At 40.7% G+C, this 12563-nt stretch overlaps 2 protein-coding genes across 2 annotated transcripts in view; both read left to right on the plus strand.

The window, feature by feature from the left end:
* The window catches only part of LOC119559847 (serine-rich adhesin for platelets), a 39763-nt gene that overhangs the window by 16115 nt on the left and 11085 nt on the right, over positions 1-12563 (plus strand). The window contains exon 2 of the mRNA XM_037872951.1: positions 2043-2103. The gene's annotated coding sequence lies outside the window, so the exon portion shown is untranslated. The remainder of the gene's footprint in view (positions 1-2042; positions 2104-12563) is intronic.
* Positions 5982-6569, plus strand: LOC119560234. The gene has a single exon (XM_037873596.1). The coding sequence runs from the start codon at positions 5982-5984 to the stop codon at positions 6567-6569; it is 588 nt and encodes a 195-aa protein (XP_037729524.1).

Below are 12563 nucleotides of genomic sequence, written 5' to 3' on the forward strand. Positions count from 1 at the left end.
AACTGGCAGCATTTAGCGCGTTGTCTATTAAGGCGAACTTGTTGTTGGGCTGGGACAGTTGAAAATGGGGGGTACAAAAGTGGGGATTCCGGGGGACTGAGGAACCCCTGGCAGTCGCTTCGCCCATGCATATTCAAACGCCATAATCCCAACGGTATTTTAATGCTAAATGCTTACTCACTTCTTCATGCTGCAGAGCCAACTGTAGAGGTTGGCTAGAAAAACCCGTTTTTCCAGTAATGACCTTCGCTGCTGTTTTATTATCACTCCCGCTTCCGCTCCAGCTGCTCCTCCGGCTCCTCCTGCTCCTCCAGTTCCACCTTTTGGAGCACTCTTGGAAATTCCACAGAATCGCATAACAAAAGACCGAGCTTATATGTTCTTTTTCCGTCCTCCTTCTACAAACGTCTTCAATTACAGTTTTCGGACTAACTCACAAATTCTACGTATCTAAATAGGTGTGGATTTACCAATTTCACTTTAACTAGCCAACTGAAGCAGCATTTCTTTGACTAAATCCGTTTAGAATATCAGCGCTGTGCACATTGACAGCTGCTCCGGGGGCTGAGAAGTTAATTAAAAGCCACTTTCGAATCGAAATCGATAAGCCAGTATAACGATACATGCAATTTGCATTCAATGGCTGTAAGCACAGAACAACAAGTGCTCCCAGGGGTGCGGTTAAGATTGGCTTGGAGTCTACAGTGGAAGTTATCGTTTGAAAAATGTAAAAACAGTGCGAGGAGAAACATATATTTTTGTTGATAACTGAAAAACTTTTAAGATAAATTCAGTCTGAACCAAACAAACAAGGCCATAAAACTTTAAAAATATTTTCAGCATTTCTTAATGTTATAAGAGGTTAGGATGTTGATATTGATTTCGAATCTTATTTAAGAGGCTAGGATTATATTTTCTAATCTATTAATGAAAATAAAATATTGTATTACTAACTTACTTTTTTTCTCATAAATAAAAAGTATTTATTAAAACCCCTTAGGCGCTCACCCCGCCTTGGATTGCCATTTTAATTGGATTTTTTGCCTGGTAAATATGCTAATATATAACTGGCCGCGTATTCAGGTCTGATCTGTCTCATAGACGACCTTGCAACGGTCAGTTTTTATCACACGATGCTAATTGACAATAGAATTGGATTTCCACTGTCTGCCAATCCCCCGAGAAAGAACGGACAAGTGCGCCGTAAAAGCCAGCCACTTGGCCAAGTTAACCTTGATGGAACAGTTCTCTAGTTTATCGTCGTAATCCCCTCCCTCGCCATCTCGGGTTAACCGGAGTGCTCAAGTGCATTTTAAACCGGCTGCAACTTGTTCTGGCCAAGTCAGGACAGGCCAACCAAGCCAAGCCAAGTTAAGACAAACCAAACCTGGCCAAGACGAAGAGAATGACAATAAATATTTTGTAGCTTTTGCAGCTCGATTACAGTGTTCAATGGGGGTGCTCAGGGGTGTTGCGAAGGGGGGACCTCAAGTCGAGACTTTGCCAGCGATTAAATGCCCCGAAATGCCAACTGTTTTTGGATCTCGAAAGGGGGGAAGGTGGAAAGGTGGGCAGTGCTGGCAGTGCAGCTCGTAAAATATGAGCTCGACGTGCATTGAATTCGGGTCATTGCATGGCCAAAAGCCGAGAAAGGGGGTTCCAGGGGGTCCAAGGTATATCTGGCGCCTTAGCATTTTGTAATTCGATTACTGATTTTGAGTTACGCCAAACGAAATTGGCTAATTTTGCATGCGCGCCCACAGGCCATTGAACTACAGTCGAATTTTGTACGTTTTCTGACCGATTGCTTAAGTTTCGGACACAGGGCTCCATAAATAAATCAACATTTTAAATGATAAATTACGGGAATAATAAGTTCCATTTGTTAAAATTCTTTAAAATTTGGTAGCTTAGATGTTTCTTATAATAATACAAAGTAAAGAAAGCTGAAATATTAATTTATCAGTTCTTTAAATCTCTTTAGAGATTTTTTATTATCTTCTAGAACGTTTATAAAATAATGTATCTAATTTCTTTTGCAGATTGTAAGAACCAAACAATAGACTGAGGAAAACCAGGCGACCGGTAAAAAACTGCAAGCAGGTAAGGGAATGTCAAATCAAATTCACACAAAATGCAAAGATGCGTAACGTTAAACGTAACTTGGTAAGCCTTATATGGCATGTTTTCCATAATTTACACTTTCGTTGCCAGGGCAATTGGCATGCCAATTGGAGGTGCACTCCCAGGCCACAAACAACACGGGTAATTCGAGGCGGCTAACAATGTGTTGTCAGGTGTGCAAAACTTCGTATTGAGAGAGGGTACGGGATGGGGGTTGAGAAGAGCCATCTCGACGGGTCCCAGGCCTAGCAAAGACCAGGAAGACCAAGACTCCAGCTGGAAATTGCAGATTGCAAATGCAACTGCCAACTGGCAACTGGCAACCTGTCGAACAATGGAAGTCGGCCTAAACGGCAGCCAAAGTGTTCGAAGTGTTGCAATTGTTGGCAGCCGTGTCTTTAATTATCGGCCTTAATTGGCCGCTTAATAAGCGAGGCAATGTGTGTTAAATGACGCAGAAATTATGCGAATGCCAAATGCCAACGAACTCTTCTTTTGGCCTGGGATTCAGAAAAATCAGAAAATCGCTTTCGCTGCGAAAACCTTTTTGTTTTCGGCCCAGAGCTTGAGAAACTTTCCATTGTGCTAGAAGAGCAGAGTTTCTTTCAGAGACACACGTTGATACATATATATCCTATATACATTTAATGCAAAGATAAATCTAATTTCATTCCAAATTTATTGTACAACTCGCCCATAAAGCGGCAGAAGCAGAAGTTGTGGAAAAAATGCCATGCCATTGTTGATGAAGACGGTTTGGTTCGGTCGGACATCATTCACTCAGCGGTCACAATTGAATAGATTTTCAGATTTACTTTTCCAGTTAGAAACAAAAAAAAAAAAACAGAAAAAAGTCTGTAAATACAAAAACCCGCTGCCAAAAGCAGATGAAAACGAAGAAATAGCAGCTGCCGGCTGCATTCGACAACAACGTTTAGTCCCAGAGATTTGCTTTCGAATGATGGCAAACAATAAAACTTTCCATTTCTAACAAAATTACACTTAAGACGGGACGAAAACAAAGCAAGACAAATTTTTCTAGTTATCTGATGTTGCCGGCACTCATCGCTTCAATCTCAAATCTCCAATCCCCCGCCATCCATCTGACGGAGAATTTGTTTTCTGGAATTTGGTTTTTATTTTTTTTTCGCAGAGCCACCCACTCGGGGAACTCGAATGGAAATCTTTGCAGCGACACAACCTCGTAAATGTTGCATGTCGTACCACACAATCCCATTCCGTTCCCCAGGTGACATGTTGCACACGTGTGTGGCAAGCTCCCAATCTCCCAGTTCCCAGTCCCAGTCCCTTCTGGCCCATATAGTACCCACTATATGTATGCTGCCCGCTGATTTGTGGCGCCGTTTATGTGGCGGAACTGTTTATTAATTAACGAGCGCATTTTGGCTTTATTCTGTCGGCATTTCTGGCCTTCCAGTGGGTAGCAAGCGATTAGGTGCTAAACTGTTGGCCCAGCAAATGTTAATTGAGGTAAATGAGCCTTTGGCATGCAATGCTCTCAATCAGCTGCACCGGTGGCAACCTAAATTCTTAAAAGATAATTGGGTGCTGAAAAGGGCGAAGAATATATCACATGTTGCATAATCATTGGGGAAAAAGTGATTTCAACATAATTATTCGTAGAATATAATAGAAAGTCTCTTGTGATTTAGTAGAATTTTTCATTTATTAGTTAAATATATTTGCAATCCCCAAGACTTATGGTATTTCATTATTGAAATATCTTTGACACCAAACACTTTACTTAATCCCAACTCAATATACTACAATATCAATTTTAATGAATTGATTTCCGTTTGTATACCATTTTCATTGCTTGTTGAAATGGGCAATAAAGAGTTTATATGTCCTTATTAAAGGCATTATGACACTGGATTGTAGCAATGAGGCAATATTTAATATGCAATATATGATACAATATTAAAAGCAATTTCAAATTTTAGAGCCGAAGATAATATTTTGCTTAGGTTGCATGACTTTTGGAAAAACATTTAGCAAGTTAGTCGATAGTTCGGCAAGTGTCATAGGATCTTAGGTATTTTTAGATATTTAATACACATATCTTTGGAATAATATCATACATAGAGTTTTTGAAGATTTCTCTAAGATTTTCCAAACCTTGCTTTTGCCAACAGCTTCAGGCCACCAATTTTTTTCTGAGTGTAACTGAGGCTGCTTCTGTCTAATGGCTGTTGCCTGTCAAATTGATAATGGGTTTTGGGTAAAGCTGCCGCCTGGATGGCGCACTGCGATAAGCCTGGCCAAGACTCGCTCGAATGCTTCAATTGAAACTGTCAATTGCATTGGCCACACACTCCACTGCCCCTCCTCTTTGCCAGCTTTTGGTTACCAATTTTGGTGTAGGCGAGACAGTGAAAGTTGTGGCCATGATTGGCCAATAAGAGAGATAGAGATATAAGGTAGAGAGAGAGGGAGGCGGTAGTAATTAATGCCAATTAAATGTCAAACAACAAAACAAATAATTTTACGCTGGGCGTGTCCCTGTTTGGCTGGCAATTCAATTCAATATTGCTGACCAAACTTTCGAAAGGCTGCACAGATTAATTAAGCCAAGTTCAAAGCCCACCAGCCCAGCCGGTTCAATTGATTTAATTTCCCAAGAGCCTGTGTTGTCCGCTGCACTTTCTACCGCCAAACAAAAGAAAGAAAAGTGCTCCGATTGCCGGTGGCAATCCTACTATGTATGCGGTAAGAGCCAAAAAGGTTATTTATGATTATTTAATGCAATGCTTTTGCTGCAGGTTCATTGCCCAAAGACAAATCGCGGCGACTGCAGATGCAAATGCAAATTGATTCGCGCGCCTTTGGCCTGCAGTTGAACCCGAATGCAAAACCCTTCCTCTGACTTGGGTAATTGCTTGTCGCTGTCAACATGTTGCTGCTGCTCGTCTCTTGGCTTTTGTCGCCTCATCCATTGAACTTTGAACTTGGCCATCCTCGCAGTGGCTTACTGACTTTCTTTTGTTGCCTATCGCGCCAGCCGACGACATTTGCAACTTGCAACCAGCAACTTGCAACGGCAGCAGCAACAAGAGCAATTGCTGCAGCTGCCACTCATGTGGCATGTGCACATTTATATGAGTGTGTTTGGTAGGTCCCATGTCTTTTGTCTTTTGACTGCACACGAGCCATTGTTCGGCCTTGCACCAGTGCGTATACGTAATATGTGTGCGGACCTCTGTTTGACAAACGTTGCGTGCAATTTGTGCCCAATATCCAGATGCAGATGCCATCACACTGTTGCGATGCACATTGCCAACAGGACGGAATTGCCATTGCCATTTCTATAAATGTGAGCGCTGCCAAATTTCATTTTGCCTTACTGTATAAAACAAAATTAATAGCATTTATTTTCTACTTAAACACTTATGTACTTAGACTCTTTGAAAGCCTTTAAAAATCAAAAACCAACTTCATAAATTAAGAAAGCGACTCAAGATTGCTTTCAGCTAAATAAAAAAATAGAAAAATGTATGTTTTTATATCAGTAATGTAAATAAGTAGTAGCATTGCAAGGTGGCCATCCCTTTTAAAAGAAAAAAGTTACCCATCCCTGGTTTTCCACAACCTTCACCCTTCTAACGTTTCACAACACCAGCATAATGCAGAGTTGCCGACAGCCTCGGCCTTTTTAGTCTTTCCAACACTGGATATCTAAGGAGGCCACATTTTAATTGGTTTTTACAAGATTTTCTGACAGGAGCTAGCCTTTTTTCTTCATTAATTGATTGTCTTGGAAAGAGTTTTTCTTTCTAATTACTTAAGAGAAAAGACCACATTGTCTTTAACTAAAACGCCTATTGATTATGTCGAAAATGCAGGGAAAGATTATACGCACCGCAGGAGCGGGGCAAAGTCCGCTGCGAGCTTGCAGCTCCCGAGATTGTTACGGATTGGACAAAATCAAGACGAAGTACGCCCAGCTAGTGACGGCTCCATACATAGTGCCAGAGCCACTAATCACCGGAACGACATCCATTTTTAAAGTTAGCGGAGAGTTGGCCCAAGTAGCCGACGTCCGTCCCAAAACCGAGGCTTCAGGAGGACCTCCGCCCATTTATCGGATCAAGCCAGGAACCCATGCCCATGTAGTTAATTACGTGTTTGTAGCAGAGGACTCCGATTTGATGAAGAAAATCCGATCCAAAGATCCGGCGGTAGACATTGAGCGTTTGGAATCCCAGAGGGAGTGTGCCATCACCCAGTTGCAGAACCTGACGTCCAAGCACCGGGGAAAAGTTCAGCAAACATATGTCCAATCATCACCAGCTCCTCCTAGAGCTCGTGTCGACAGTTCTATAGCAACTCCTACTCCTAAAGTGGATTCCTTGGCTCGCTTGCAGGCGGACATACACCAACTTCAACGCAGAGTAGCCGATTTAAAAAAGAAAAGCAGTCGCTAAGTCACCCTTACGGATAAATCTTGGATTGGGCAAGCCCAGAAGCCCACTACATATAAATATTTGTTATCCAAGTACCATGTGTAATTTGAAAAAGGAATTAACTACTTAAACAAAATCACTTTACATCGTTTGTTATACCTATACCTATTTGGTTTGCTAACTTGAGATAATATAATTCGATTTTCTGATAACAAATGTTCATATTTTCCTATAATGATTACTATTATTATCTATATTATACATCTCCAAGAATATTTGTTAATGCAAACTTTTACATAAGACTCACATAGTTAACGGTGCCATTGTCTGGTCTTTGTTTGTTTCTGGCGTATTTGCCATATTTGCCTTTTCCAAATCCAATACAGTTGTTGACCTTTGGCATACAATTACACACCAGCCTCCTCGTGTCCATCCCTTCACCATTGGTTTTCTGAGACAATTGCTTTAGACCGCTGGCAGACATCGAAAATTGTGTCTTGCCAGTTGCTCAACCCAAATGGGCAGGCTGTTCTCGTCTTTCCAAGTCTTGACTCAATCTCGAATACTGAATGTTTTCTTTTATTTGGTATTTCATATTCTAATTGTGCAATAAAAGTCAAGCAAAAAGGCATTCATAGTTCCCAAACCACGAATATAAGGTGGCCAAAAAAGAAACTCTGGGCCAAACAGGTAGTGGAAGTTATAGAGGCAGCAATTGTTCTTGGCCAGCTTTTGGGCTTTTTTTATTGTTCTGGTCAAGATCTCAGCCGCAAACCGGATAAAATGGCAGTCATCGCCCTGAGGCGAAACCCCAAAAAAAAACATTTGCAGCTGTGTGTCCCACAAACATGACTCACTGCTCTGTTACAAGTTGTCTTTCTGTTGCAGTTGTCTCTCTGTTGCAGTTGTCTCTCTGTTGCAGTTGCAACTGCAATTTGTGCCTGTCCAACAGCCAGGCACTTACAAATTGTCCAACAAATTGGGGAATGTGGCGCCAAAAAATTATCCCACGCAACAGGTTTTATTTGCTGTCCCCAAAGGCAGAAAAGTCCAGCTGAAAAGTTCTTTTCTACACTCGTATTCATTAAGACTCAGTGATCGTAAAAATGTTTAACGTTGGGTTATTAAAAATTAAGCAAATGTGGGGAGTGTGTGTTGGGGTTTGTCATAAAGTGAAGTTACGATGTGCCAGCGCCAACAGCTGTTGCAACAAAATACATAGTGGAAATCGAATCCCAGTTTTTAGCCAGCGACACATTCTGTTGCAGGAGGGTAAAGTTGGGGATTCTACGGGGTCCAAGGGGTGGGCAGGTTTCTTCTTTTTTTTAATTAAGTAAAATGTTGCGGCAACACATGTGCGTGCTGGTAGGAAAATCAACAAGACAGCAGCAACAGGCTGTGGCGCACTAAAGCAACTACAGTCGAACTTCCTTAATTCGAACCTATGTCAGCCAAAATTCGACTAGTTCGAGTTATTTCAAGCTAGGGAATAATATTTTTATAGGTTTTAATATAGTAAGTTTATAATTTATTTTACTTGTGGCATTACCAAGACAAAGTTTAAAAACGATACCAAATAAAATTTATATTTTTCAGTATAAGCCCCGATTTTTGAGAACTCAAAACCATTACTAATATAATTATAGTTAAAGATACAAACTAATTTTTAAAACGTAATTATATTTTTGTCATTCATAAAAAGTTAAATTAACTTGTTCCCTGTTCACTTCTAACGTACAAAAACATTGAGTTATTTACAAATTAGAGGTATGGAAGTTTGACTTATTGAGATAGAACTGTATGAAATAAGGTTGCTAAATGCTACTGCCACATATTCGAGTCATGGAAGTTCCACTGTATTCGTTGCCCTGGCACCAGTTGCATCAATGGATGCGTTTTCATTTATTAATTTGCACTGTCTTGTGTTGCTGATGTTGCTGCTGCAATTTGTGTTGCTGTTGCTGCTGCCACGTTGTCAGTGCCTTCTGCAGCTTCCTTTCATCTTCTCTTCATTTTGTATTTTTTCTACTCTTTGTCTGCGTCACGCAACAGCAAATGAAAACGAAGACGACATGGGAACTTAACCTTGAATTATATGTATGTTTCTCTCAGCCCCCAACCGACAACTTCCCCCCACAATATTTTATTTTGTGCAATATGCCAAAGGGCAGGAAGAGATGTGGGTGCGCTCGCAGGCATAAATTTGCAGGCTTTGCTTGATTAAGGCAGCCCCCGCAGCTCCTCCCTCGCATTTTCCTGGAATATCCTTGGCGAAAATGAACATAAAACATTTCTCCGTAATCAACTGCCTGCTAAAAATAAACCCAAACTTTGCCGGGGGCCTTGGACTAATGCCTGGGGTCCTTTGTGGCCCATCGGTTTTAGCAGCTTAGCAAGTATGGCAACTTCAATTAACCCGACATGATATGGAATGACTTATCCAATGACTGGCAATATTGACAGCTAGACGCGAAGCTGTGAGCCGGGCTCGTTACTCAGGATAATTGACAGGCGGACAAGTAGCTTTTGGCCCAAAATGTGTCAAGCTATCAAGAAATCATGTCGTGGAGGTCTTGGGTGGTCAAATAAATGTGTTCTGGCACTTAGGATCGCATAAGGTTCTGAACGTCTTGGGGGCCAAGAGGTCCCCTTAACAGTTTTTCCTTCGAAAACTAAGCAAATCCAATCTTTCCACTTAATCACGCTGTGTTGACTTCTTCCCAAAGCAGGTAGTCATCATCTATGTTTATGCTTAAAAGGCTTCAAACAGCCAGGGGCACTACAGTAATTTCCACTCCCCCTCTCCAAACAACAAACAACTTCTCCACAATTTAATTGCTGCTGTGCTGGATGTTGCTGCGGTGTTGCTTTTGCTGGCTTTTTGTTGTCATTATTGTGGTCGCACAAGTTTGTTGTATTACCTGTTGACAAAATTGCCCTGCTGCCTGCACCAACATCCGGCAAAATTCTCGAGAGGCAGCAGTAGCAACAACTACCAGGCTAATGGCAACTTTGACTTGGCTTTAATTAAACAATCTCCCAGTCAAATTTTGCGTTTGGCTGAGCGTGTGAATAGGGAAACGGATAGATTTTTGGTATTTATTATTGGAATTTGATTGCGGATTGGCATTGAAAAGTTAACAGACGAAACAAGCACGGTCTATATCACTTTGTTAACGACATTTTTATTATAATATGTTAGATATAAAATCAAAAAATATTATATTCTTTTTTGAAATCATAAAAAGACATAATTTTTAGTTGTCCTAAATATGAAGTCATAAAATATTATATTGTTGTTTTGTAATCATTGAGAGTTCTAAATAAGGTGATCAACTAAAGTGTTGCATTTATAAAAGTAATTTCAAAATGTACTACCACCTCAATAATCTTAATTACATTAAAAATATAGGTGTTCTATTCACTTTGTTTCCTAACAGAGCATACAATAATGTTTCTTTTTTCAAAAATGATATGTAGGTTTTTTAAAAATAGATCAGTGGGGATTTAATTTTATTAATATCTATATTTCTCCCAGTGTAAAGTTTTAGTTTCAATCGCAATATTTTTCTCACCTAACAATGTTTGAGTTTCCCACATATGGAGAGCTCTCAATAAGCAGCTGATTAAATTTGAAAGTGTAATTAGGCCTAAAGCCCGCGAGAACAATGCAACAAAATGCAAAGCACAGGGCGCACGCTTGAACTTGAACTTTGAACTTTAAAGCCATAAGATTGTGGCGGCTTAGAGATTCAGATTTCCAAGACTTTGCCCGGCGCCTAATTGGCAGTTTGCCTTTAAAGGTAACAGATCGGGCCGAGAGCAAATAGTTGACATTTGGCTAATGGCTGATCGCCCACCACATCCGTTCGTGGAGCTTAAAAGCCCAACCCAGCCAGAAATTCTTTTGGCCAAAAACTTCGCCGAGTGCCTCTGCATAACTTAGCCAGTGTAAACAAGGCGGAGAGCATTCTTCCTCCGCTGCTTTGCATAATCTCGAGCGGAGCGAACATAACACAGGTGGATGTGGATGTGGATATGGATAAGACTGCCGTGTGCGTATAGATCCATTAATACGTGCGTATACATAACGATAAATGTATAAATAAACACCAGAAGGGGGCCAATCCCCGGCAACACAGCCACGCATAAATCTCACGTGCAAATGTGGAACAAAGCTCCCGAATGCGGCCCCCATCCCAATTTCCAGATGGAAAGCTACACTAAAAAAACAGATGTAGTAAAAATAAATCTCGGAATTCTTTATTATTATTATTACATTGTAATATTAAATACAAAACATATTTAACTACATGATTTAGTTTGATTATATTTGAATCAAGTTAGAACATTTTGTGTAAGATGTTTATCGTATTCACCATAAATATTTTACTTTGTTAAATTTAATATTTCCATTCATTTTCCATATTTCCATTGGATAATAAAGCGTAAAATGTTTAAATTTATTATGAAATCATTGGAATTTTTACTTTTTTTTATCAGTGTATATAGAATCTGCATCTCCGCTAACCTCATCTCATCTCGCGCTTCATTTCGTTTCAATTTCGTGCTTTTGCGCTTTTCGCTTTCCTGTTTTTTTTATGCGCGGCTTCAGTTTTAATGGGAATCAACACTCTGTGGTGATTAAATTAAAATTCGGTTCTTGAAATTTTTGCTCTGCGGTGGGGGCTAAATCAAGCGATTTTAACCCACTTTCTGGCCGGAGCTCTTAACCAGAAAAAGAAAAAAAGCAGCTAACCCAAACAAAGACTAGGATATGTTGTTTTTGGCTAAGAATAGCCTGCAGAACTCTCCTGCTTGGGGCCGAAAAACCTGTTGGCCTCGATTGCTTGGACTGCGGTCAAGCTAACTGTTTTGCCCGATCAGATTAAAGCAAATACGCCAGAACGCCAGAATGCAAAATATCGAAATGGGTTACCTGCCTTTTGCCCGCCGGAACGAATTGGGGGAACGGGTTTCGTTAACGGGCATTTTCGTGTGTGTCCAATTGGCAGACAGTATGTATGCAAAATGCAAATCCAGATCAGACGGCACATCGATTAGTTTGGTAACGCCCACGGACAGTTTTCCCCACCTTTGAAATCTCCAAATCCAAATCAAAATCCAAATCCTGTCCAAATGTCAGTTCAAGTGATCCATGATCCACTCGCCATATATGGCCAACTTGGCCAACTAACAAGCTAACGTCCTGGCCAAGCATAAATTAGCCTTTTCGGTCGGGAGTTTAGCGCTGGCCTGAAAATTATGTAGATTTATTTGTGTAACACTTTTGCCTTTGCTTGATATCTCTTTTCTGGCCAACAATCTTACCGGGGGGAAACAGAAACAGCATTCCTGCTGCCAAACTTGAAAAATAGCTTAAAGATGTTGTCTCGATGATGTTGCTGCTGCATTCCATTTCGAGTGGCTGCTGCTGCTGCCACACCATCTTCATTTCGATTGGAATTGAAGGCTGGTCTTGGCCAAACTGCTTTTATATGGTCAAATGGGCCCCACAATTTGTTGTGAATTTTCTGCATTTCTTTTGCAGCCTTTGACAGTTTTCCAAATGCCCGGCTATTTCACTTTTTTCGCGCTCAAATGTTGGCTAACATGCATGTATGATATATCGAATCCAGCGATCCACTTGCTTTCCATGAGAATGGGCACAACTCTCATCGCCTTTTGCCTGATTTTGTGTTCGCTGAGTTTGTGTGTGGCCATAAATAAATGGCCAATCGATTCCGCAACCGAATGCAAATGAGTGAAAGAAAAAATTCAAACAATTAACAAACAAAAAAGCCGTAGCAGAAATAGACAGAAAAACAAACGGTAACGAAAACCGCGAGCGGAGGCTAAAATTTATGGGTAACAATGCGGGCAGAAAAGAAAAAATTGTAAAAAAATACGGCAGCAACATTTAGCTGGCACAGTTATGCAATTTGCCCAACCAAACTTCCCTCGACCCCCCTCATCTTCTTTTGAGGCCAATTGTTTTTTGGGACCGCATTGCAC

This window comes from Drosophila subpulchrella, unplaced genomic scaffold (genome assembly GCF_014743375.2).
Source record: "Drosophila subpulchrella strain 33 F10 #4 breed RU33 unplaced genomic scaffold, RU_Dsub_v1.1 Primary Assembly Seq354, whole genome shotgun sequence".
Lineage (NCBI taxonomy): Eukaryota > Metazoa > Arthropoda > Insecta > Diptera > Drosophilidae > Drosophila > Drosophila subpulchrella.